Consider the following 25,678-nt stretch of genomic DNA (forward strand, 5'->3'; position numbering starts at 1 on the left):
CTATTTGGCGTGACCTTTCCCTCTGGATTCCCTGCTTTTTACTCTTTATCTTTCTGCATCTGAGAACTTAACCCAGAAATACAGTGTAAAGTGTGTTCATTTGAAAAGGGGTATCCAAGGTTTGGAGTTACGTGCAATTGGATATGGGTAAAAAATATGGGTCCATATGTTCTTCACAGGCTTCTTAAATGCACAGATGATAGAAGAGCTGAGAAGTAAATTTCAAATTCACCTGTCATCGATTTAAAAGAACTGTCTCAAAATTTAGTCTGCATGGGAATTTAGACTTTTGGACAAGTTGAAACAGGAGGAGGAGACTTTACCAGATCTTAGAACCTAAGGGATTCAATTAAAGAAAACAGTGATTTAGGTAGTGGAAAACCCAAGCTTGGTAGGAAGCCCTTGTTATATGCTCTGTGCCTTTATTTCCTTCCTATTAGTCTTTAGGTCTGTTAATGGGAGAAAGATAGTATGTGCCAGTGTTTTTTTTTTAACAGGAATTGAACTCGGGGGCACTGGATCACTGAGCCACATCTCCAGCCCTATTTAGTATTTTATTTAGAGACAGTGTCTCATTGATTTGCTTAGTGCCTCGCTTTTGTTGAGGCTGGCTTTGAACTCTCGATCCTCCTGCCTCAGCCTCCGGAGCTGCTGGGACTACAGGTGTGAGCCACCATCCCTGGTGGTGCCAGTGGTTTGGGCAGGAAAACTTAGTAGTTATGTTTTCTAAAATGATGTTGGAAGGTTAATCAGTTCAAGAGATGGCTGGAAAGAGCAGATGGTGAGACAGAAGAAAACAAGGAATTTGGAGACAAATAATTGGGTTCATATACTTCTATTCATTTTGTGACTGGATAAGTCATTTCACCTGCTTGAGCCTTAGTTTCCCCATCTGTGAACATGGAAATAATGCCCACCTTCTAGAATTGATGTGAAGGGTTATAATCCCTAATGTGGGCTGGGATGAGCCTCATTGGTAGAGTGCTTGCTAGCATGTGTGAAGTTCTGGCTTCTATTCCCAGTACTGCAAAAAATAAGTAAAACTTCTAACTCTTAGAAGGTGCTCTGCAAATGATAATTTAAATGAGGGATTGAACTTAAGTTCCAACTTTGCTTTCGAAACCTTACCTTAGAGGGCATTTGAAATGAGATTAATAACAATAAAGCATTCAGGCAGGTGGGGTCTCAGATCCCTGCTCTCAGTCTCTGATGCATCTCACCCCTTTCCCGAAGTCCCTGAGGAATGTCTGATTATAATTTCCTTTTTCAGAAAGAACAGTGAGGTTCATTAAAACCAAGTGACTTGTCCAGAGTGCCACACCTACCTGTGATGGCAGAACTACAACAAAACCCCCAAGCTTACCATTCATGGGCTGCTAATGCACTTGACCTTCCAAACTGGTGCCATGTATACTCTCTTTTGTTTGCCAAGTATAGGATGGAATATAGAAGAGATTGGTTAGAATAGCAGCAGTGACCCCTTAGATTAAAAGGACAGAATTGAAGAGTATGCTCCTTTCTTGCCTGCTCTCTCCCATTTTCCTGTAACTTCTAGTTTTATTGAAAAATCTGAAGTGGAACTAAATTCCTTTTTGAACTGGCAGGGTAGAACAATTCTAAGGCACATTCCTAGTGACTTCTTAACTAATTTCCCCATGTTTACCTCCATTAACCCTTGGGTGCCAACTCCAGCAGTGGTAGACTAGAACTTGTTATGGGTCTATAGTGGAGACACTGACAAGATGGACTGTCAAATCTGCTCGCCTTTATTCTGGCCTTAAAGTTGTTGATTTCGCTTACTAGGGGGTGGGATATGTACCATTCTAAATAGGATACTTATGAATGGCCTCTGAGATAAGATTTAAACTGAAATCTGAACAGGAGTGTTTGGGTAGAGTGAACAAAAGTGCTAAAGTTAAGGTTGACGAGAGCTTGGGGTGTTTAGGAATTGAAAGAAGACAAGTGGCCGAAGCCTAGTGGGCAAGGTGTTGGAGTAGGAGCTGGATTCAGTTGGTACAGGGCCTTGTAGTTATTGTATAGAGATGACTCTGTTCTTGGTATGAGAGGCAGCTGGGAGAAGGTTTTCAGCAATCAGGGAATTTGATGTTAAATGGTAGCTCCAGAATCAGGGAGGCTGTAATGCAAGGAGGCTGCTACATGGGAGGTGGTGGTGGCCGAACAGTGATTTTGGCACTGGCCAGAACTCACTGATGGACTGGATGTGAGGGCATTTGGTGAGGAGCAGAAGAACTAAGAATGACTGTAAATAGTGGAAGAGTCAGAATTAACAGGAAAAATCAGTTCTGGTGACAAACTGATTGTCACTTTGTGCTATCCTTGAGAGTAGATGGCAAATGGGCAGCTGGATTACGAGCCTGGGACTCAGAAAAAGAGTATGCTGGAGCCAGGCATTTAATATTATCTTGACATGACCTCTGAGGAGATAAGGGGATGGAATTCATGGCCACTTAGCGACTTTGCTTCTGATAGGAGGTGGCCCTGCCTCCATTATTAGAGGTAAGAAGACAACAGGACAGGGGGCTGGATTGTGGCTCAGTGGTAGAGCACTTGCCTAGTGTGTGGGAGGCACTGAGTTCGATCCTCAACACTACATGAAAAAATAAATGAATAAATGTATTGTGTCCATTCACAACTAGGAAAAAAAAAATGACACTACAATCAGGACTGCTAAGGTCACCAAAATCTGGATGCTGAAGTCCATTATACAAAATAGTATTTGCATATAAATGAGCACATTCTCACATTATTTTCCCCCCTATTATCAGGGCCTTGTGCACTGAGCTACATCCCTACCTGTCAACGCGCCCCCTGCCGCCTGCTGCTTTTTGTGTGTGTGTGTGGTACTGAGGATCCAACCCAGGGGTGCTACATGCCTGGCCCTTTTTATTTGGGGACAGGGTCTTACTTTTCCAAGAGCAGATCTCAAACTTGAGGTCTCCTGCCTCAGCCTCCTGAGCTGCTGGAATTACAGATGTGCACCACCACACCCAGCTCCTTACATTTCAAGTCATCTTTAGATTACTTATATAGGTTGAGCACCCCTAATCTGAAAATCTGAAATTCTAAATGCTCTAAAATCTGAAACATTGATGTGATGCCACAGTGGAAAATTCCATACCTGACCTCATTAATAGGTTATAGTCAAAACACAGGTGCACTAAAAATATTGTATAAAATTACCTTTAGGCCTTGTGTATGAGCTGTATATGAAACATGGAAGAATGTCTAGTTGGGGGTCCAGTCCCTAATCCCTAATATATCATTATGTATACACAAATATTCTAAAATTGATAAAAATTTGAAACACTTCTGGTCCCAAGCATTTTGGATAAGGGATACTCAGTCTGTAATACTTAATACATAGTGATTATACTGTTAAGGGCATAATGACAAGGGGAGAAGTTTTTATTTTCCTGGTATAGACAATTTTTTTCCCAATTTTTTTTTTTAATTTTTCCTTTAGTTGTAGATGGAAAGAATACCTTTTTTTTTTTTAAAGAGAGAGTGAGAGAGGAGAGAGAGAATTTTTAATATTTTTTAGTTCTTGGCGGATACAACATCTTTGTTGGTATGCAGTGCTGAGGATCGAACCCGGGCCACACGCATGCCAGGCGAGCGCGCTACTGCTTGAGCCACATCCCCAGCCCCTTTCCCAAATAGTTTTGATCCACAGACGGGGAACTTGCATGGTGAGACTGTAGATTGGCAAGGAGATGGGGGTAAGGGAGTTTCTGTTTGGTGGCTCAGTAAACAGGCAAAGGCCATGCAGTAAAATTATTGAATGTCTTTAGAGGTGGTGGCTCTAGGATATAGCCAGGCATCGATATGTGACTCTGCCAGTTATTTGAAGTGACTTTCATGCAGCCACAGAAGTGGATATTGGTTACAGATGGGGTGGGAAATCACGTGTGCACAACGGGGTGGGGGGGGAAGAGCTGACTTGGGGACATTTGCAAGGGAATGATTATAGTAATGGGACCCCTCACTCCTTTAAATGGATACTCTCATTAAATACATTGCAGTTTTTGTTCAGATAAGCCTTTTCTGAAAGCGTCTGCTGTCTGTTACCTTGTCTATGGCTACAGCGGGCTATGCAGTCATTTAACTTTGTCCTGTCAGTGTGTGGACAGTGTGCCAATACAGGATGCTTCCAGTGCCAGGGATGAAGCAGAGGTAGTAGCATCTGGAAGCTTAGATTTCCCAGTACTTAGAAATAACAAGGATCATGGAGGTCCGTGTACCCTATAGTTTAGCCTCCCACTGTAAAAGATCCCCTGTATACACATCCGTGATAAGACTTCCCTTATTTGGATACTTCCATTTATGGGAGTTCATAACTTTAGGAGGCAGCATGTAATAATAGCTAGGCTGTGCCCTTATGTCCTCTAAGCAGCAGCTCATTAGGACTGAGGTTAGAGCCTGGGTCTCTTGAGTGCTAGTCCTTGCTATTTAGGGTTTTTCTTTTTCTTGACAGACCCAGGGTAAGAGGCAGAAGAGTTGCTAAATAGACAAAATGTTACTGTAAGCTGTTTTTTCCAGTGAAATGATCCCTGAAGGACCCTTTCTTTATTCTTTTTTTTTTTTTTTTTTTTAATTATCAGCGGGCAAAACATCTTTGTTTGTATGTGGTGCTGAGGATCGAACCTGGGCCGCATGCATGCTAGGCGAGCACGCTACCGCTTGAACCACATCCCCAGCCCCCTTTCTTTATTCTTAAGTGTGGGCCTCAGCACAGAGGACATCGAAACTATTTCCTGAAATGACTGGGATGTAATTTCTTTTGGCAGACTCGGTATTTCATTGACACAGGTTGATATGATCAGCAAAATCTGCTCAGACTTTCTCACATAGGTAACTATTAGGCCAAACCTTCAGTTTGCATAATGTAGCTTTTAAATCCCTAAATGCAGAATTTTACATTTATTCCTAATAATCTATTTTATTTTTCACAGTACTGGGGATTGAACTCATATGCTAGGCATGCACTCTACCACTGAGCTACACTACCAGCCCCAAATATGTTTTTAAATTTATTAACATGTTGGGGTGAAACCCAGCTCCTCTCACATTCTAGGAGAGCACTGTACCGCTGAGTTGTATCCCTAGCCCCCAGATATATTTTCTACCACTGAGCTATCTCCAGCCCTTTTTATTTTTTATTATTTTGATACAGGGCTTTGCTAAGTTGCCCAAACTCACTTCAAACTGGTGTAATCCTCCTGTTGCAAATTCCTGAATAGCTGTTGTTACTGACATGAACCTCTGTGCTTGGCTTGATTGTAATTTTGCTGTACTTGAGGCTCTGGAACCTTTCGATAGTGTTTTATTCAAGGTCATTGGTGGTTGAGGCTGGGGATATAGCACAGTGGTAGTGTGCTTGCATGAGTATACCAGAGACATTCGGTTCGATTTTTAGTACCACAAAGAAACAAAGAAACAAAAAAACCCCAAGATCTTTGACAGTAAATCCTCAAGTTTTTCCAGATTACTTGAATCAGTTTAGAGGCTTTAGGTCTGCCAAAGAATGGTAGTGGCCTTAGGTTGGCATCGCTCAGCTGCTCTTCTGTTCTGCAGACAATCTGTATTATTCACAACCCTGAGTTTCTAATAGACCTTTTTTTTTTTTTCTTTGTAGTACTGGCAGTGAAACATGGGGACCCTCTACCACTGAGTTACAGCCCAGTCCTTTTTAGTTTTTTGGGTGTTGGGCATTGAAATCAAGGGTACTTGACCACTGAGCCACATCCCCAGCCCTATTTTATATTTTAGAGACAGGGTCTCACTGAGTTGCTTAGGGTCTTGCCATTGCTGGAGGCTGGCTTTGAACTCAAAATCTTCCTGCCTCCTGAGCTGCTGGGCACCACAGTGCCCAGCCCTTTATATTTTTTGAGAGATGGTGTCACTGAGTTGCTGAAGCTGGTCTTAGATTTGTGATCCTCCTGCCTTAACCTCCCTAGTTGCTGGAATTACAGGTGTGTGTTTTGATCAGCTAGACCTTGACTTTTTTTTTTTTTTTTTTTTTTTTTTTTGGTGCTGGGGATTGAACTCAGGGACACTCAGAGAGCTACATTTGAGCCCTATTTTGTATTTTATTTATAGACAGAGTCTCACTGAGTTGTTTCGCTTTTGCTGAGGATGGCTTTGAACTGGTGATCCTCCTGCCTCAGCCTCCCGAGCTACTGGGATTACAGGCATGCACCACTGCACCCAGCTTAGACCTTGATTTCTTACAGGGGTTTTTGATTGTCATGGGAAACAGTGACCCAGTGTTTGGGGGACAGTGTGGTTAGTAGCAAGGCAGGATTGAGATCTGTCAGGTTTCATCTCTGCCACTAATTAACAATATGACTTGGAAACTTTACTAGCCTTCCAAGCATCAGTCTCCTCATCTGTGCAGTGTGAGTCCCTACTTCCAGGTGAGGATTAAATGAGATACTTGGCAATTGTAACTACCCCTTTCGTGTGTCCCTTATTCTCTAAAATTTGCTAGGTTGGGTTAGTGAGCACACCAAGGATCCTAGAAAAGAAGCAAAATGTTTGTCTTCTCGGGGAAGACTACTAAAGCTAGGCACAAATACCTTGTTTTAGGAGATGCTGGGCATTCCATGAAGACCAGGGTGGCCTTGTGAGACCTCTGGCCTAGTGATAATAAAGGAAAAAAGTCCCTTTGTAATCAGAGAAGGCCTGAATGAAATATGGATGATGCAGTTTTCTTAGGCAGTGTAGAAAGAAAAAAGAAAATTCCCAACTCCTTCCCAACCTTTTTGTTCATCCTCCCAGGAAAGACACCCAGGGACTTCAAGCTTCAGAAGGGAGTGAGGAAAGGGGTTTTTGGGGGACATGCTCTTTGAAAGGCAACGCTGGTACAAGGTCACAAGATTTTGAGGATTTTCTCAACTTGTCTTGTATCCTGACCTTCAGGGCTAAGGCTTCCCTGAGAGCTGGTCCCCCTGTTGCCCTTAAGGTTGGGGCTTAGGCAAAGGCCAGATAGGCACGAAACCAGAGCTGAGATTTTCCACTTCCACTCCTGGACTTGGGCTTCACTCAGCAAGTGTTGCCAAGAATATAGGTGAGTACCCTGCAATTTTGTGGCTTAAGGCCCTTACCTTAGTGGCCAGACCAGACCAGAGTCAAGGCTCTGTCCTCTTGCAGAATAGAAATTCTGCAAACATTGGCTGCCTTTGTATAACTGAATGTTTAGGGGCAGGAGAAAATAGTTTCTCCTGGGGCCTTATAGAAAGTGAGGTTGGGGGGCTGGGGATGTGGCTCAAGCGGTAGCGTGCTTGCCTGGCATGCGTGCGGCCCGGGTTCGATCCTCAGCACTACATACCAACAAAGATGTTGTGTCCGCCGAGAACTAAAAAATAAATATTAAAAATTCTCTCTCTCTCCTCTCTCACTCTCTCTTAAAAAAAAAATCAGGCTTTAAGAGCTGGGTCTCTGTAATTCATCTATTAAAAAAAAAAAAAAAGAAAGTGAGGTTGGGTGACAGGTGACATTAAGGAGGGGCCCTGAGGATTAAAGAACCATTTTTCCTGACTGTTTTTCATGCTGGTAGGAATAAGACAATAAGGGGTAGCTAGGGTTAGGAATCAGAATGTTGGGGTCTCAGGCTTAGATGGCTCTTGTGCTTGCGGATGTAGGGATCCAGTAAACAATGAGACCCCTGAATGGTCTCTGCTTATATATTTCTGATATCACTGAACTTCCACGACTCTAGGTGGATGAGTTGAGACATAATTGTGAAATGTTGTCGGCTTTTTTTTTTTTTTTTTTTGTACTGGTGATTGAACCCAGGCATGCTTTACCACTGAGCTACATCCTCAGCCCTTTTCCTTTTGAGACAGGGTCTCACTAAGTTGTTCAGGCTGGCTTCAACCTCCTGAGTTGCTGGGGTTACAGCATCAGCATCCTTGTGTGCCTTATGCCATTCTTAGCCCATCCCCTCATGGGCCACTCCTTGCTCACAATGGCTGTAGCCATAATTGTGTATTGGACTTTTTCTGGAATCTAGCAACAGTGTTCCCAGCACAGTGCACCTGCTCAACTGTGGGCCTTGTGGTGGACTCTTGGGCCTCCACTTGATTGGTTTCCCTTCCAGACTTCCTACAGTGTCTGGCCCCTGGAACTGAGCCAAAATAATCTCAGCCACTCCTTATATGGCTCCTTCCAGTGTCCCTGGATACTGTGGATACTGTTGTTTTCTCACAATGTTCTTCGAGATTTGGCTGGTGGGACTTGGGGAGCCTGAGTTTCCTGAAACTGCTGGATCTTTGCTGCAACTAGCTGGCCCAACCTGCCTCTAGACTTCTCAGCTGCCCCGGGCTCTACTCCACCTGGACCTTACAACCTGTTTACCACCTTGGACCCCTACAGCTTTGGAACCTGGAGAGCCTGGAAGAGCCACAACCAGCTGGTACAAGTGGCCTTGGGTACCTCTTCAGCCTATACTAGCTCCAATGACTGGAAACTATTTGCAGCATGTTGAGAGTGCTGTCTTGACCATCATGCCAGTCCTCTCTCTGGCTGGGAACGACATCAGCAAGCTACAGGCCGAAGCCCTTGCAGCCTTGTGGGCACTAGGCCTCTTTTGTGGACAACTTACTGCAAACCTAGAGTTCAAGGTAGTGGTTGACAATCAGACAGCAGGCACATGGCTGTTGTTGTCCAACAGTCCCTGGAAGTGCTACTGTGACCTGCAGTGGGCCTTTGGGAAGTTGGCATGTGGCCAACCTGGGCATTTTGACATGTGCTGGGCAGTGTAGAGGCCCAGCTCTGCTTGGCTGAGATGGCCATTGTGCTAGGCATCAGAGATACCATGCTGGTTACCATGGCTGTGGTTATGGATGAGTGTAAGTGCAGGCAGGGCCCTAGAGGGTCCAGATAGCTGGGGAGCCCTCTGGAGAAGTGAGGAGGGCTACAGAAGGAGGTCAAGGCAGCTAGAGAAGGGAGGTTGGAAAGTTTCTGAAAAGTTCAATTGTCTACCCAAACAGAACTGAAGTATGGGCAGGGGCAAAACGGCTATGTTGATTTCTCAGGGTCTAAATAGCCTACTCATCCCCTCCTCTGACCTAAGCGGCATCTGTCTCAACTCTAGAAACTAGGATCTGGCTATAGTCCTTTCCTTCTCAATTCTTTGGGAGAGGGTAGTGAAAGAAGAACCTAAACCAGAGAGATTGGCATGGAGTGGGTACCAAGGAAAGCTTTCTTAATCCTTATCTTTCCCCTCTTTGCACATATCAATAACTTCTGCTGATGGGCACTTAATTGAAACATTGCTAATGTTATGGTGGGGGATAGCCTGTGGGGACAGCAGTTGGGCTTCTAGGATGATTTTATGGATATTCGTAATTCCTGTTCTGATCCTCCTCAACACCTTAGGGCTTGAATCGGGAATGGGTAAAGAGATAGGAAAAATAAAACCAATTGGAAAGTGATTCTGTACTATGTGCCTGTGTTAGGGTGAAGAAAACTTAAGTTTGTCTGGTTGTCATTGATGGGCAGAGGTAGGCAAAATGACTTTTTTTAGAGGGTGGAGAGGGTACTGGGGATTGAACCCAGGGCCTTGTGAATGCTAGGCAAGTGCTCTACCACCAAGCTATGTTCCCCAGTCCCCCCTTAAAGATATTTTGAGATAGGGTTCCACTAAATTGTCCAGTCTGGCCTCAACTCTCAATTTTCCTGACTCAGTCTCCAAAGTAGCTGAGGTTACAGGCATGGGCCACCATGCCTAGTGAAAAATGACTTTGAATGTGGACTTTTCCTCATTTCTTCTGCCTAGACATCTCCCCATTCCCACAAGATAGATTTACACAATTACATAATCCCATTCCCTAGTTATTTGCATGGATACATTAACTCATGTTCCTTCTGATATACCCAGATTTTAGCCTAATGGTTTTTTAAAAAATATTTTTTAGTTGTAGATGGACACAATAGCTTTATTATATTTATTTATTTTTATATGATGCTGAGGATTGAACCCAGTGCCTCACGTGTGCGAGGCAAGACTCTGCCACTGAGCCACAACACCAGCCTTAGCCTAGTGACTTTTAAAAATGAAATGTGAAAAAGAATTTGTTGTTGTTGTTGAGCTGTATTTTAGTTTTTTTGTTGCTGTGACCAAAATACCTGACAAGAACAACTTGGAAGAGGAAAATTTTATTTTGGGCCCATGGTTTCAAAGGTTCAGTCTATGGTTGTCTGACTCCATTACTCTGGACCCAGTAGAGGAAGAACATCATGACAGAAGGGTGAGATGGAGGAAATCTGCTCAGCTCATGGCAGCTAGGAAGCAAAGAGAGAGAGAAAGGAAGGGACCATGGACAGATACAGTCCAAGGCCACTTCCCCAGTAATCTACCTCCTCCAATCATGGCCCACTTGCCTAGGTACCACCGGTAGGCAAATTATTAATCCATCAAATGATTAATCCACCAATAAGGTTACAACCCTCACAATCTAATCATTTTCTAAATGTTCACCTCTGAATATTGCTGTTTTGGGGACCATGCTTTCAAAACAGGAGCTTTTTCTGGGAGGGGGCATTAAAGATCCAAATCATAATAAGCTGTCATTGACTACTTCATTTTTTTTTAATTGGTTAGAAACGCTGTTTGGACATGAGCCCCTTCCAGGGAATTGGAAGTAGATCTGAATCAAATGACCCACTAGGGGTGCTTGCAGGGTCTTCAGTATTGTGGGGTGAATTCAGTGTTAAAGGGTACAGGTATGTTCAGGAAGATAGGGGGCAGCTTTGTGGTGGTAACCCTAAAATGCCCAGAACTTTTGCCTCTAATAAATATTTATTGAGCATTATGAACTACATACACTGACAACACTTTTTGTTAATATATAGTACATATTTCATGAATATATTTTGTATACTGAGGCTATAAATAGTAAATAGAGGCCCGAAGTGTGGTGGCCCATACCTGTAATCCCAGTGGCTCAGGAGGCTGAGGCAGGAGAATTGCAAGTTCAAAGCCAGCCTCACCAAAAGCGAGGCACTAAGCAACTCAGTAAGACTCTTTCTCTACATAAAACACAAAAATAGGGCTGGGAATGTGGCTCAATGGCTGAGATTCCCCAGAGTTCAATCCGCAGTACTCCCACCCCCCAAAATACTGTCTTTATCCTCATGAAATTCACAATTTAGTGAGGGAAAATAGTCATAAGAGTCACAAATATGTAATTGCCTTTGTGCTGTGATTCAAAGGAAGGGTAGCTGATGTTAGCATATATAATAGGGGAATTGAGAACAAACTGGAGGAGGCCAAAGGGGAAGTGGGGAAGGCCATTTGGAAGGTTGCTGCAGTTAAACTGATAAAAATGATAGTTTGGGCTAGAGTGTGAGCATTGGAACTGGAAAAATGAAGTGATTTGAGGGAAAATAGTCATAATTTCCAAATGGCCACATTAGATTTCCCTGTTCTCTCAGGAGACAGACAGGAGCCAGGAGTACTCCTTACTTTAAACGGAAGCTGAGGGATTTCTTCTGGGATCTCTGTGTGTATTTCTTTTATTGAATTCCTACTATGTTCTAGGACTAATTGTCACAAATTTCCAAAAAACTCTGTGATCATTATCCCCATTCCACAGTTAAGTCTTAGTTTAGGCAATGTGCCCAACATCACAGAGTTAAAGTTCTGCCTGCAAAGATAACTTTGCTTCCATACACCAAGCTACAATACAGGACTTACAAGGTTCTGACCCCATCGTTCCTTACTGAGGTCTAGTATTCAGTTTGGTAGGTACAAAGTGGGGCCCTGAAGTCTACACCCTCAGAGTAGAAGCCTGAACTCCCTTAAGAGAACGCCACCTTCCTTTCGGAACTGAAAGCGAGAGCGTCGTTTTCTGTCGGAAGCAATAAGCAAGGGACCGGAAGTTGCGTGGCCCATCCCAGAACCCGCCTCCCAGACCCGGGTGAGGCTGCTGCGGACTGCCCTTTCCCAAGATGGCATCGAAGATAGGTTCGAGACGATGGATGCTGCAGCTGATCATGCAGTTGGGTTCGGTGCTGCTTACACGCTGCCCCTTTTGGGGCTGCTTTAGTCAGCTCATGCTGTACGCTGAAAGGGCCGAGGCGCGCCGGTGAGCGCGCCCACGCAGCCGCCGAACGCGGTGGGGGGCGATACGGCCTGTCCTGAGAACTGGGTTGCAGTGATGTGGGAAAGAAGTTGGGGCCCAGAAGTTGGGACTCTTGGACTGGGAGGAATTGGTGCCTTGAACTTGGGAGGGGTGCTATGGTTTGGGCATCTGGCCAGATCTGATGTGGTGGTTCTAGCCATGAGAGGGGTCTTCAATTGAGGGAGCAGTGCAGCTTGGGGGGAACTCACGGGGTCTCAAGGCTCTTCCCGGTTTTATTCTGTCCTCATTGCTTCTCGGCTCGCAGGAAGCCGGACATCCCAGTGCCCTACCTGTACTTCGACATGGGGGCAGCCGTGCTATGTGCTAGCTTCATGTCCTTCGGAGTGAAGCGGCGCTGGTTCGCGCTGGGGGCAGCACTCCAGCTGGCTATTAGCACCTACGCCGCCTACATCGGAGGCTACGTCCACTACGGGGACTGGCTGAAGGTGAGCGTTTTGGCCCCAGAAGGGGGAGCTTCAGACCAATTCCCAGGGCACTTAGTGGGCTTGCATGGTGTGCTAGTCACATGTGAATCCTGGGAGGACGGAGTCCTTAGACTTGTGTTAAAGGGCAGAAATGGAAGATCCTTAAGTGAGCACACAAACCTTCCCTTCAGTGTGTTGAAATTGAGGTCCAGAGATGGGAAAGACTTTTTACTGAGATTATATTACATCATTCTTTGGTAGGATGAGAACCCAGGTCTCGTATTCTAAGAATCCTTTAAACTATTAGTTTAGTAATCTCAGATTTATACATCAACAAGGACCTTGGTGAGTATCTGGTTCAACCATCTAATTTTATGAAAGGTAATTAATCTTAGTGCAGCATTTAAACCTGTAAATGTCAGAACCTATGTTGAGCACTGCAGGCTTAAAGGTAAGGTTGGAAAAGGACTGATTTCGCAGAAGGGACTGTCAGTCCCAGTAAGGGAGGCAGATATGTGTACAGTTACAGGAGGGTGAGTTCGGCTCTTCTTCCTTCCCTCTCTCCCTTTTTCTGACTCTGTTCTGTATACTGTATAGAGGAAAGAACACCGACTGAGTCTCCAGACCTACCAGATGGGGAAAGGGGCAATGTGTGGTGTCTGAGTTCTGTCACTTACTTTCAGTAGGACTGTGGACAATTTTCTGAACCCCTTTGGGCCTCAGTTTCCACTTCTGTAAAAAAGAAATATCTATCTCTGCTTTATCTGCCAACCACCCTTAGAAATAAGAGGACATTATCAGTTGGAATCATATGTGTAGAAATGGGCAGTTCTATACTCTGGGCAGCCAGGAAAAATGTGGTGGCTGCAGTTCCTGACTGGAGTCTCCTTGCCCTGGTCTTAGGTTCGTATGTACTCACGTACAGTTGCCATTATCGGTGGCTTTCTGGTGCTAGCCAGCGGTGCTGGGGAGCTATACCGTCGGAAACCCCGCAGCCGCTCTCTTCAGTCTACCGGCCAGGTGTTCCTGGGCATCTACCTCATCTGCGTGGTAGGTTGGGTTTCTAATGTTTGGAGGTGCCTGACTGGGAATGAAACGTGAGCCCAGGCCTGACAGAACCCAGGAAGATAGTCAGAACAAGGGCTTGCTGATGGCGTGGATGGCAGTGGTTGCCCTGGACAGCTTCTGGGCTCACCAGCCCTCCAGGCACCTTAGAGCTATCTGAGAGCCCTTCTTCCAACATTAAACCCACCAGGTAGAGAAGTTGGATTGACCATTCAGTTCCAACCCTGAAAGACAGAAGAACAAGATGGGGTCGTTTTCTCTTATGGATTCAGCCTCTAGATGACTGGGAAAGTGGTCAGAGGAGAGGTTTGATGGGATTGTAGCTAGGACTCTGCCACCTAGAGCTGATGGGAAGTACCTTGGGTAGTCAGTCATGATTCTCCTTGGTGCTAGGGGAGGCCAGTGTGGAAGGTACTTGGCCTCATCTTAGTTGCCAGGTATCAAACCCTTGTACAGGACTCCATTTGGTATTCCATGGTATATTCAGAGGTGGGACCTCCCAGTGTGACTGTGGATATATACTTCCTTCCTTCAGAAGCCCCAGGGGACCAGGCACAGTGCTGCACACTTGTAGTTACAGTTTCTCAGGAGACTAAGACAGGAGAATCACAAGTTTGAGGCCAGCCTTAGCAACTTAGGGAGGCACTGTCTCAGAAAATTTAAAAGGGCTAGGGGTATAGCTCAGTGGCAGACTATTTGCCTAGCATATTCCATTCCCAGCACCACACACACACAAAAAAAAAACCCTTGGGGAAGAGGAAATACAGCTTAACCTGCTGGGGCCCTGTAGTCAGAGAAGGAAACAGGTCCTACTTTCAAAGAGTCCTCATTCTGAGAGAGGACTTAGTGGCCCATTTTGCAGGGCTGATTTGCAGGTACCATCCCATGGGTGGCCTTCCCCAGATGGGCATTCCAGCCTGTTGGAGAGTCTTAGAGGATGGTGTGTCTCCAGGCCTATTCACTGCAGCACAGCAAGGAAGACCGACTGGCATATCTGAACCATCTCCCAGGAGGGGAGCTGATGATCCAGCTGTTCTTCGTACTGTACGGCATCCTGGCCCTGGCCTTCTTGTCAGGTTACTACGTGACTCTGGCTGCTCAGATCCTGGCTGTCCTGCTGCCCCCAGTCATGCTGCTCATTGATGGCAACATTGCCTACTGGCACAACATGCGACGTGTAGAGTTCTGGAACCAGATGAAACTGCTCGGCGAGAGTGTGGGCATCTTCGGGGCTGCTGTCATTCTGGCCACTGATGGCTGAGTTTGATAGCAAGAGGCTGAGATGGGCACAGGGAGCTACTGCTTCGCTGGCCCTGTTGCTGTTTATTTATGCTTCTTGGTCTGTTTGATTCTTTGGCTCCCCCCCCCCCATTTTTTTTTTTTTTGCATAGTTAAGAGACAGGTCTCTTTCGGTTCCTGGCTTGTCCTTGGGAAGGTGGGATCCCTGAACTTAATGCCTCACGGGTTTGTTTGTTTTTTTTTTTCCTGTTTGTTGAGAGGAGAGCTGAGGCCAGCTGCTTCCTGGGTCCCCAGGAAGGGGAGAATTTTTGAGAAGGGAGTGAGGCAGGGTGCAGCTGCTGAGAGTGAGTGACAGAGGAAGGAAGATGGAGACTGGGAAGTACATGAATGGGAAACTTTTCCTTTTGAACCTGGCAGATGCAGCTGAGCTCTGTGGTGCTTTTTGGACTGTTGACACATATGGCTCAGGTCCTGGAGGAACAGAAGAGTTGGCAGTACAGAAGTCACACAGTTCTTAGAGCGTGCTGGGGGCAGAAACAGTACCAGCTCTCTGTCATGTACCTTGAGAACCTCTGGGATATGTAGGGGTGGAGCAGGCAGCAGCCAGCTTCCCATCTCTGCTGTCTGTTTCCAGCTGTATGGTTGGCCTGGTGGGAGTAGAGTGCCCTCCCAAACACCAGACCACACAGTCCTCCAAAAATAAACACTTTATATAGACATTTGGCTTCACTTTTCTGTTTTCCTCACAGGGCACTTTGCCATTGGCTGGGATTGATTGTGAGTTTCTTGAAACACCATATCTGGTTAAGCCCAACTTTGATCCTCCCATGGTTTCCCCTGTTCTGAAAGTTCCACAGTCCTTTGACTGTCTTCAAGAATTTCAAAATCTGAGCTGGGGTATAGCTCAGTGTAGAACACTTCCCTAGCATGTGCAAGTCCCTGAGTTTAATCTCCAGCTTGATAAAACAGCAAAACCTCAAAATCTTTATACTGTTGTTTATACTTTTGATTTCTTTCACTCTTGTAGCTTGTCCTTCCTTCCCCACTTGGGGCCAGCTCTTTTGAAGAAAACTTTAGCAAGGGCAATTAGAGGGAGTGAACTAAGGTTGTGTCCACTTCAACAAGTATTTTACATGTTCACATGAGGAAATGGGGACTCAGAGAAGGTAAGCAGCTTATCCCAAGCTGCGGAGCAAGTCCAGCTACAAATCAGGATTCTAGGTCAGGTGTCTAGTACCTAAGCCCAGTATGTCTTGAGACATGTTTCTTGAGGAAAGACAGGTTTCTCTGAGGTCCTGGGTTTTGTCACCAAGAGGGACTTTTAATTGAACATCTCCCTATTTTTCTGTGCACTTTTGGACAGAAAATAATCCTAGTATCTAGTAGGGCACCTGACATGTGCTTCAAAAAATGGTGAATGAAATGTCTGGGCTTTGGATTCCTGCTCCTCTGAGGTATGCTGGTCTTGCAGAGATGACACAAGCTTCACTGGGGCTGGGGGACATATCCAAGTCTAGACTTTCAAGCCAAACCCACCCTGTGGCTTCTCTGGGCTCTTGTAGATAAAAGATGAGCCATTGATGTTTGGTCTTGTACTAGGCCCAGCCCGGAAAGGGAGCTGGGGGTGGGGGTGGAGCTCCCACAGGGGATGGAGTCTGGAGCTGCTCTTGGCCTGAAATGTCTTCTAACCTAGGGGACAGCTGGCATCAGGTGAGGAGATGATGGCAGCATTCATCCTTGGGGCCCTCCATCTTATTTTCTCCTTTACTCTATAAGTCCCCTGGTTCTCAAGTTCTTGATTCCAGAGGGTCACTGCTAATTTCCTTTCAAGTGTGAACTGACTCACAGAAGCATTTGCATTTTAATCAAGGCCTTCTGAAAAATTGCAAGACCCAAAGGAATTAGGGTGAGTGATAGAATATCAGGTGGTGTCTGTGTGAGTGTGACAGAGATTTTGGGCAAGGGAGCCTCAAAATGGCACAGAGGCCTAGAAACTGGCCTATCGTTAAGGTTAGCCCCAAGTAGGGCCCTCCAAGGCACCCATGCCCCAGTCCCCAGGCTGAAAATTGAAAGCCACCTGGTTGTGTCTTCAAAACCTTAGGTTGGCCCCCCCCTCTTTGTACTTGTCCCACTTTGGTGTTCCCTCTGTGCAGAGCTGGGGCTGCTTCTTCCTCTGCAAATTACTCAGCCAACAAGCCCCAACCAGCCTGTGGCTGCCTGGGGTCACCCTCAGCAGGCATGGCTTTCCGTTTACCCTGGTTATCCCAGGGCCTACAGGACCTGTGGTAAGGGTCAGCTGCCTGGGTCAGAATCTGGCTTGCAGAAGGAGTCTGGCAGCCCCTTGGCATGGTTGACCAGTTCATAGGAGTCCCGGATATCTGCTAGGCCAAACCAGAAGAAGATCCACTGCTTGTTGGAAAAGCTGCCATCACTGTGCTTGAAATACCTGGGTGGGAGGAAGGAAAAGGGAGCAGCTTTTAGGTCAAGGCTCATGCTCACTCACTGAGTCTGTTTTCAGGAGTCTATTAGTTGTATATTATATGCCGGATGCCCAGCTGGGACCCATTGTGTTACTTCATTCTCCCCTCAGTAGCAGCTGAGCCTGACATTTCAGGCTGTCTTTTCACAGAAAAGCAACTAAAACTCAGGGAAGTGAGCTAACTTGCTAGGGTCACAGCTAGGAAGGTCAATATACGAACATCCCTTCCTCTCCCCACTGCCTTGATGGTTGGTTCTTGGTGACTTTATTTACTTATTTATTTGAGACAGGGTCTTGCTAAGTTGCCCAGGCTGGCCTCGAACTTATGATCCTCTTGCTTCAGCCTCCCAAGTAGATGAGACTTGCATATGCCAGCATATCCAACTTCTTGGTCTCTACCAACTGAGCTATATCTCCAGCCCCTTGGTCACTTCTTAGTGTCCACAGAATAGGGTAGGGAGGGATAGGGGCATAGTTATGAAGGAAAGAGAGGAGGGGTTTTTCATTGAAGGTACTGTGGACCTGGAATAAGGAGTTTGGCAATGGAGTCTGAAAGGAGCCTCTAGAAGAGTCAGGATTTCTTGGGAGAGACAGGCTGCTGCATGGGGGTTAGGAGGTATCACTTGCTTCAAGGGAAGCAGAGATGTGGGCCTGAGGAATGTCACTAGGGAACCCCAGGCCAGGCCATTCTCTGTGGAAGGGAAGCTAGTAAAAGAAGGAAAGCTTAGTATCTTTTTCTTATGGTGCTGGGGATTGAACCCAGGGCCTTGTGCATCTGCAGCAGGGACTCTACCAACTGAGCTATATCTCCAGCCCTGGGGAGCTCAGCATCTTGATGGTGGCTGGTGGAAGCGGCAGAGGAGAGGGAGAGACAGGGCCTACCAGGGATTGATGGGGTTGGTGACCCTGGAGCGCCAGAACAGCATCTGCAGGTCCCGCCGCAGGCATTCCCACAGCATCTGGCCAGAACCTTGGCCTTGGCGGCTGGAGCTCACTACAAATTTGTCCAGGTACGGGGTGCCCCCAAGTACGGGCTCTAGGGTCAGAATGGCCGCAGCGTTGTACCTGGAGCAGGGGGCGGGAGAGCCAGGCTGGGACCTCTCATTGATCTGAAGTGCCCATCAACGACCCTGGTCCCTTGCCCCTGAGGCCCGCAGGCTCACCCCTCAGAGACATAGATGGAGTGCAGCCGCGGACGCAGAGAGTCCAAGTAGTCGTCCCGGAGCTTCTTGCCAAAGCTGGCGTTGACCAAGTTCACCAGGCGCCCCTGGTCTAGGCTGTCCAGGTTGCAAACTCGCAGCATCCTCTCGGCATTCTTGAACAGGGTCCCTGAGCCTAGGGTGAGATGAAGGAAGGGGTTAGGTTGACCCAGGGCCAGGCCCACTTCTCAGTATATGCGGCCTGCTCCGGGCTCCAGGCAGAGAGGGGACTGGTGGCACAATTACTATCTTCGGGACATCTCCAAAGTCAAATGATTTCTGTGGTTTGACAATTTGTCTGTTTTTCACTCAAGGAGATGCTCTTTCCAGTTTGTACCCCAAGTTTCGCACATCACTCGTAGTCCCTCCCATTACCTTTAGTCCTTCTCTCCTATCCCGCCCCCAGTCCCACCTACCTGCCCAAGTCCAGCCCACCTCTCCTACACTCGGCTATTCCCCCTCGGTCACGTCCCCTCAAAATCCCGCCTATCCGATTTCTCGCATCTTAAGTCCCGCCCATCTCCTTAGTTCTACCCAAGTTCCGTTCCAGCCTGGTCCATCTTCGCCTCCCACACCTCCACCTGGTTTCAGCAGGAGCAGGAACCGACTGGTGTGGCCTCCCGCTACGACTTCCAGGCTGCTGGAGAAGCCGAACTCCTGCACACCTACAGCCAGGCCAGATCGATGCTCAACCTCCTGCCCCAGACCCGCCTGCTCACCTGCCCGCCCACCGGGGACCCTCACCCTTGTTGCTGAAGAGCTCCGTGAGCAGCGTGCTGGCGGCGGTGATGACAGCCGAGGAGTGGTGAGGCAGGCGGCTGAGCACGTCCAGAATGAGCCGTATCTGTTGCCGTTCTTTGGTGCTCACCCACTCCGCGTTGGTCACCAGGTCCAGGTCCGCAGGCAGGTTCACATTACTCAGGACCTGAGTCCCCAGCAAGGGGATGAGCCATGAGCCCTTAGCCGACCACAGATGTCTTCCTTAACCCCCTGATTGCATCATTTCCCCAAGGACCTCTTTTCTCTGACCCCTTTATTAACTTACTTCCCCTGGCGAATTCTGCCAGGGAATGCTCAGATCTGGACGCAGGAGGCCAAACTCGGTTTTTTATAATTATGCTTTCCTATCTACCGGGCTTGAAAGTGACTGTGGCCGGTCCAGGAGGCGAGCAGGGGCCGTAAGGGTGGGGGCTCAGCTTGTCCTAGAGTCATGGGGTGGGGTGGGCGTGCAAAAGGAGGAGCGCACCTTATGACTGCTGTTGCGCAGGCCGCCTGAGTTATTGAGGAAGATGATTTTGGTGGGCTGCAGCGCCTTGGCCAGCGCCGCGGTCACCTCCAGAGAATCGAGAAGCACTGAGCGGCGTGCAGCCGTCTCCCCAATGGGGCACAGGATGGGGATGCTGCTGGACTCCAGGCACCACTGCAGCAGGTCCGTCTCCACCGAGACGATGCCACCATAGCTGTGGGCCAGACGTGGTGCTCGAGAGGGCCCCTCCAGCACCATCAGACTGGGGCAGGGTGGGCCAAGTAGCCTGCTCTGACGACGCCCAGGAGGGCAGGGCCGGCACTAACCTGGCATGGGGGGCTGGCTCTGCAGCACTCAGCACTGACCCGCCGCCAAAAAAAGGCACTGCAGTGGCTGCGTTGTGCCTCAGCTCATCCACCAGCACCTTGCAGCTCTGGGCAAGCTGTGCTTTGGCCTCCCAGAATGAAAGACAGCCCGAGGGCGCTGTGGGGGCCGGCAGCCCCAGAACCACCAGTGGCTTCATGTCCATGCGCTGCAGAAAGGCCAGGGCAAAGGCTAGGCTGGATACGCCCCGCGGGCACTTGAGCACCTCCTCATCCACCTGCGGGCACAAGGCATGAATAGGCGTCAATGCGAGCCACATTGGCCCTGAGCCGCCTGATCTTTACAGCGAGGACCTTAGGTCATCTCATGACCACCTGCTCAGGAGTTGACAGGCCCCACTTCTGGTCACTGGAGCCCACCTGCTCCGCCCTTTGCCCGTTGGGTCTTGCCGCTCCCTTATCTCACGCTGCAGTTCCTCCCACCGCTCCTCCCAGTAACCTTGGACTCTGGGACACCTTTGGGGGAGGGGTGATGCAAGCAACTCCACCCTCTGAACCCCTAACTGCGTCCATGGTGGGGGACCTTCTTCAGGCATCACATCTGAGGGTTAGGTTCCCCAGGTTTCGACCTCAGGTTGCAAGGGAAGCTTCTGGAGCAGCGCGAGGCCTCGCCCATTCCCGGTACCCATCAGCACTCGCCGTGCCCTTTCTCAGTTCCGCTGTCCAGTCCACAGCTTGTCCTGCTGTGCCTGACAGTCGCTACACCACCCCTGTCCCTTCTCGGTGACAAGGCTCCCCTCACCTCGATGACGGCGAAAGGCTTGTCTGCGGAGTAGTGACAGCTCTGGAACTGGGTGAGCCAGTGGCGCGCCTCCCCGGGGCTAGCCCCACACTGGTTCAGGAAGGCCTGGATGTCCCGCTGCACCAGAGAACGGCCAGCCGGGGGCGCGGGGGTTTCGGGCGGCGCCGGAGGCGGCGTCCACAACGGCTCGGTTGTGGTGGGCGACTGGACGCGGTCCTCAGCGCCCTCGGCCTCCTCCGGCTGGGATTGGACACGTGCCCGCGCGGTGCTGAGCCGGCGTCCCGGGCTAGCACCCCCAGCGGCCCGCCGCCGTGCGCTACCACTCAGTCTCCGTGCGCCCCCAGTGCCCCGTGGGCCGTGCAACTTCCCGCCGGTAGCAGCGGTCCGCAGGGTAGCTGCCACCCGCGCTGTCGCCATGACGAGAACCAACCCCGCACGTCCCCCACCGGTGGCGATCTGTCCTTAGCACTCCGCACAGTGGGGAAGGGGAGCTCTTAACTTGTCGCTGGGCGGGGCTGGACCTGGCCGGGGCGGATCCGGACCCGGGCCAGAGCTTGAGGAAGGTCAGTTCATGGGTTAGGGGGCGGAGCCGCCAGCATCTCCCGCCCTTAGAGGGGACGGTGCTCTCTGGCGAGGTACACGAGGCCCTGATAAAAGGCGGTGGAGCACTTTAATGTGCGGCCAAGTTCGGTTCCAGGAAGGGCTTATGGACCTAAGGGTGGCTGTAGGAGTCAGCGGGGTCCTCATTGGTTAAAGGGGACACTGACTAAAGCGAGAAAGGAGAGCAGATAGTCATTAGTGCAGAAGGGACTGGAAGGAGGGGTCGGGAAGAGTCGAAGGAGGTGGAGTCAGCCTCGCTCCAGGGTGTAAATGCAATCTCCTGTGGTCTGAGCTCACGTGGGGTTACTAGGGTTTGTGACCTCCAGCCACTAGGAATCACCCTGAGGAAACTGCCCCATCCCCAGAGCACCCCTTTCTAATATGTAAGGCTTTTCCTTAAACCATTTAAACTTAAAATCTGTTCATAATAGAACTGTAACTAGAAGGCCAATATTCCTATCCAGATACAGAAGGAAGCCTTAAGAATAAAGTCATATGGAGGTGATGCACACCTGGAATCCCAGATATTCTGCAGGTTGACGCAGGAGGACTGTAAATTTGAAGTTAACCTCAGCAATTTAGGGAGGCCCCCAACAATTTAACAAGAGCTTGTCTTAACAACAACAATAACACAACAACAAATACAAAACAAAAACAAAAAGGACTATGGGTATGGTTCTGTAGTTAAGCACCACTGGGTTCAATCCCCATTACCAATAAATAAACAAGCAAACAAATAAATAAAACAAAGTGAGATTAAAACAATGTCATTAAATTCCAGCTGGATAGTGTAGCCTAATGTCTTGGAACATAGAAGGTATTAACCACACCTGGCACCATGTGAGGACTTCACACACAGCAACGGGCACTTCCCAAATTGTAACTCATTTAATCCTCACAATGACTTCAGGACATATATGGTTATTATCCTCACTTTACAGATGAAGAAATTGAGGCACAGAAATAAGTGAGAGCTACCGTCACTCTGCTCACAAGCAGGGTTGTCTTTGAAGCAAAGTTTTTCTATTCAGATCCAGGCTCTTAAGCAAAATTTGGAATGAACTTGAAAGACTTGAACACTGTCAGGGGATATGGTTCTGTGTTACTTAACTGGGTTCATATGCTGCCTGAACACACCTCCCTGCTCTTTAAGTTGTTCGTGTCCTACACCTGGGTGGATGCCATCCAGTCTAGTCTTCTGTTACAGAGGAGGAATAAGACTGTCTTTTGTAGAGGGCAAATAACTTGGCCAAGGTCACCAGCTTGTCAGCATCCTGGCTAGACTCTAGATATGTTAAGTTCCCATCTCTGCTCTTGTCTTCAGGGTGGTTTTGTGCTCTCTAGGCTGAGACTCAGGACTCTTGGGGCACCACCTAAATTGGGAACAGTGGCCGGGGCTGCTTCCCTCCTGAGTGTTCCGGAGGATGCAGGGCTGGGGATGTAGATCAGTAGTAGTAAAGTGTGTGTTGCGCATGTGCAAAGCCCTGGTTCCATCCCCAGCACCCTGCTATCCCCGCAAAAAATAAATAAATAAGTAAAAATAAATGAAATTCAAAGGATGCAGTGTGAGGATACTGACCCTCTTCCTGGAAACTCCCCCCATTAACACAACCACAAACACTGTCCCAGGCAGGAGACTAAGGGTGTGGGGGGGAACCTGACTTTGTGACCTCATCATCAACTTTTCTATTTTCCTACTCAGAAATCTGGGTTTCTAGTTAAGGAGTAAAGCAGTGGTTCGGAGGATCTGCACTTATCCCCTGAGGACCACCTTCACAGTTTTCTTTCTCTTTCATCTTTCTGCCACCACCCCCTCCACACCCTTCCCACATACATTCCCAGAGCTTCTCAGAGCAGGTGGGCCTAGCCCCTGGGGGCATAATAATTTTCCTCCTCACCCTCAGAGACCCCAATCTCAAATATGCTTCCATGTTCTCCATCTAAGCTGTTCATCAGAACACCCCTCTCCCTTCAGAATTCTTCCTCCTGTGTCCCTCTGTCTTCTTTGTCATAGATTGAGCTCCCTGGGGTCAGGGGTGCTGTCTGACTTCTTAGATTGGGGGCTTCCTGTTGAAGCACCCAACTCTAAACAACTCAGAAGTTTCTGGCTGCATTAGCCCCATTTCCCCTGAGTCTGTAAGGCACACATGAGCTAAGAAGCTGCTTCCGGCTCCTTTGGGCTTCATCCCAAAGGGCTGTGTCCCCAGGCAGCCAATGGGACCCAGGTGTACCCCTAGTGAATGATTAACTCCATGCCTATCGACCCTGGGGCCACTGTGTCCCCACAGCCTCTTCCTGAGGATAGGCCAGCTCTGCCTGGAGGACTGGCCCTGCTTTCTGGAGACGGGTGTGATGCATGGGGTCTGAGCCCACCCCTCCAACCTGAAGACCTAGGGACCATTGCTGCTCTGGGACTCCAGGTTAATACTCTTTTTGCCTTTTTATTTTTATTTTTTGTGGTGTTGGGGATTGAACTCAGGGCTTTCTGCTTGTGAGGCAAACACTTGACCAGCCCCCCCTTTTTTGCCCTTTTATGACTGGTGGTGTTTCACTTCATAGAGTGGAGCCTGTTGTCAGCGTGCCCAAATCAGACTCCTAGTTTCTCCTAAGGTCTTGGGTCTTGAGGATTCTGGGAGCAGGGACCCAACCTTGCAACTCTCCAAACACCTCCCCAACAAGCTCTTCTGCCCTGAACACAGGGACTGATTTGAAGGCCCAAGGTCACAATTTGGCACAGGTGGGCATGGAGGTGACAGGAATCTGGGCAGGATGAGGAGCCAGGGCTAACATTGGACAGTTCCACATCACAGCACCCAAAGGAGACACACTGCTGACACGTGAAGACCAGGAATACAGAGCCTCACTCACACCATCTATAGTCACACAGGTACACATTTATAGACACTTAGATGCGCCTGTAGACACACAGAGATAGTTGAAGACACAGCCTTGTCACCTGGATGAACTTGAAATGTACCACTACAAACCCTTGATTCTGCCAGGTGAAGCTGCTCATTCTCTTTTCCTTCCTTCTTTCTAACACCTGGCGCCTCCTAGAAAAAAACTTGTCCAGTCACCAATGCCTGCACCTTCGTCTCTGCACTCCACCTGTGAGTGTAGCAGAACAGCCCACCTGCCCAGAAAGCCAGCCCCTGCCCCAGTGCAGGGGACCCAGCCCCTCCTGCCTAGGGGCACTCCTCCAGCAAAACTCCCATCAGCATAGAAATCACTGTTATTTCTCCATAGAGACACAACCTCTTGCTGGGCATGGTGGTGCACGCCGGTATCCCAGAGGCTCAGGAGGCTGAAGCAGGAGGATGGCGAGTTCAAAGCCAGCCTTGGCAACTTGGTGAGGCTGTAAGCAACTTAGCAAGACCCTGTCTCAAAGTAAAAAATAAAAATGGCTGGGGATGTGGCTCAGTGGTTAAGCACCCCTGGGTTCATTCCCCAGTACAAAAAACCCTAACTTCCCACTCTACTCCCTCGCCAACTAACTACTCCCTATTTCCTTGTGCCTTTTAGCATTAAAACTCCTGGAAATAGTGAACAAACTTGCCACCTCTAGTTCTTTCTTAGAGCTGATCCCCTCAGGATGTCACCTTCTCCCTCCTCTGTTCTCCTTAAGGTCACTGGTGACCACGTTGCCCTTCTCAGCACCTTTGGCTCCCCCCCACCTTCGCTATACTCTCCTCACCTGGCCTCCCTGACCCCTGGCCTCCTCCCTGGCAGCTGCGCTGCTACTCCCCCTGTTCCTTTCCTTACTGATCTCACACTGGCTCGGGGCCTCTCTACTTTTTGTCTCCCAGATCCTACTTAGTCTCCAGACTTAAAGGCCACCTCTGAGTCAAGGACTCCTGCCTTTTACATTTCAGCCCACACCTTTTTTTCTGAACTCCATATTTGTGTCTCTAACTACCTATGGATCTGGAACAGACCTGTGATAGACATCCCATGTTCTGCGTCTCTAAAGCAGCTCTCTCTATCCCCCATCCTGCGGCTGGCTAGGTCTGCTTTACTCATATCTTCCCTGTCTCCCTGTTTGCTCTTAGCTCAGGCCCCAGAACTTGTGATTGTCCATGATTCTTCTCTGTCTTTCCTACCCCACACTCAATTTGTATATATTTTACCCATAAAATACATCCAGTGTCCAG

At 48.4% G+C, this 25,678-nt stretch overlaps 3 protein-coding genes across 5 annotated transcripts in view; 2 read left to right on the plus strand and 1 right to left on the minus strand.

The window, feature by feature from the left end:
• The first annotated feature begins 11,903 nt into the window (after positions 1-11,903).
• Positions 11,904-15,597, plus strand: Tmem101 (transmembrane protein 101). 3 transcript variants are annotated; one of them, XM_021728322.3, is made up of 4 exons: positions 11,904-11,992; positions 12,415-12,595; positions 13,478-13,624; positions 14,592-15,597. In XM_021728322.3, the coding sequence occupies exons 2-4, from the start codon at positions 12,452-12,454 to the stop codon at positions 14,898-14,900; spliced, it is 600 nt and encodes a 199-aa protein (XP_021583997.1). In that variant the 5' UTR covers positions 11,904-11,992; positions 12,415-12,451; the 3' UTR covers positions 14,901-15,597. The 3 variants fall into 3 exon arrangements, with proteins under 3 accessions (XP_021583997.1, XP_040124660.1, XP_005328156.1); XM_040268726.2 differs by having other exon boundaries at positions 11,922-12,026; XM_005328099.5 differs by having other exon boundaries at positions 11,924-12,113.
• On the minus strand, positions 15,571-21,471 carry Nags (N-acetylglutamate synthase). The gene is made up of 7 exons (XM_005328098.5): positions 20,928-21,471; positions 20,129-20,403; positions 19,803-20,016; positions 19,301-19,481; positions 18,521-18,692; positions 18,240-18,422; positions 15,571-17,324 (listed from the first exon to the last, which is right to left on the minus strand). Exons 1-7 carry the CDS (start codon positions 21,342-21,344, stop codon positions 17,171-17,173), a joined length of 1,596 nt encoding a protein of 531 aa, XP_005328155.2. The 5' UTR covers positions 21,345-21,471; the 3' UTR covers positions 15,571-17,170.
• A 2,148-nt stretch (positions 21,472-23,619) lies between these two features.
• Positions 23,620-25,678, plus strand: part of Pyy (peptide YY) — a 28,890-nt gene continuing 26,831 nt past the window's right edge. Inside the window, exon 1 of the mRNA XM_005328097.4 lies at positions 23,620-23,947. The gene's annotated coding sequence lies outside the window, so the exon portion shown is untranslated. The remainder of the gene's footprint in view (positions 23,948-25,678) is intronic.

This window comes from Ictidomys tridecemlineatus, chromosome 3 (genome assembly GCF_052094955.1).
Source record: "Ictidomys tridecemlineatus isolate mIctTri1 chromosome 3, mIctTri1.hap1, whole genome shotgun sequence".
Taxonomy (NCBI): Eukaryota; Metazoa; Chordata; class Mammalia; order Rodentia; family Sciuridae; genus Ictidomys; species Ictidomys tridecemlineatus.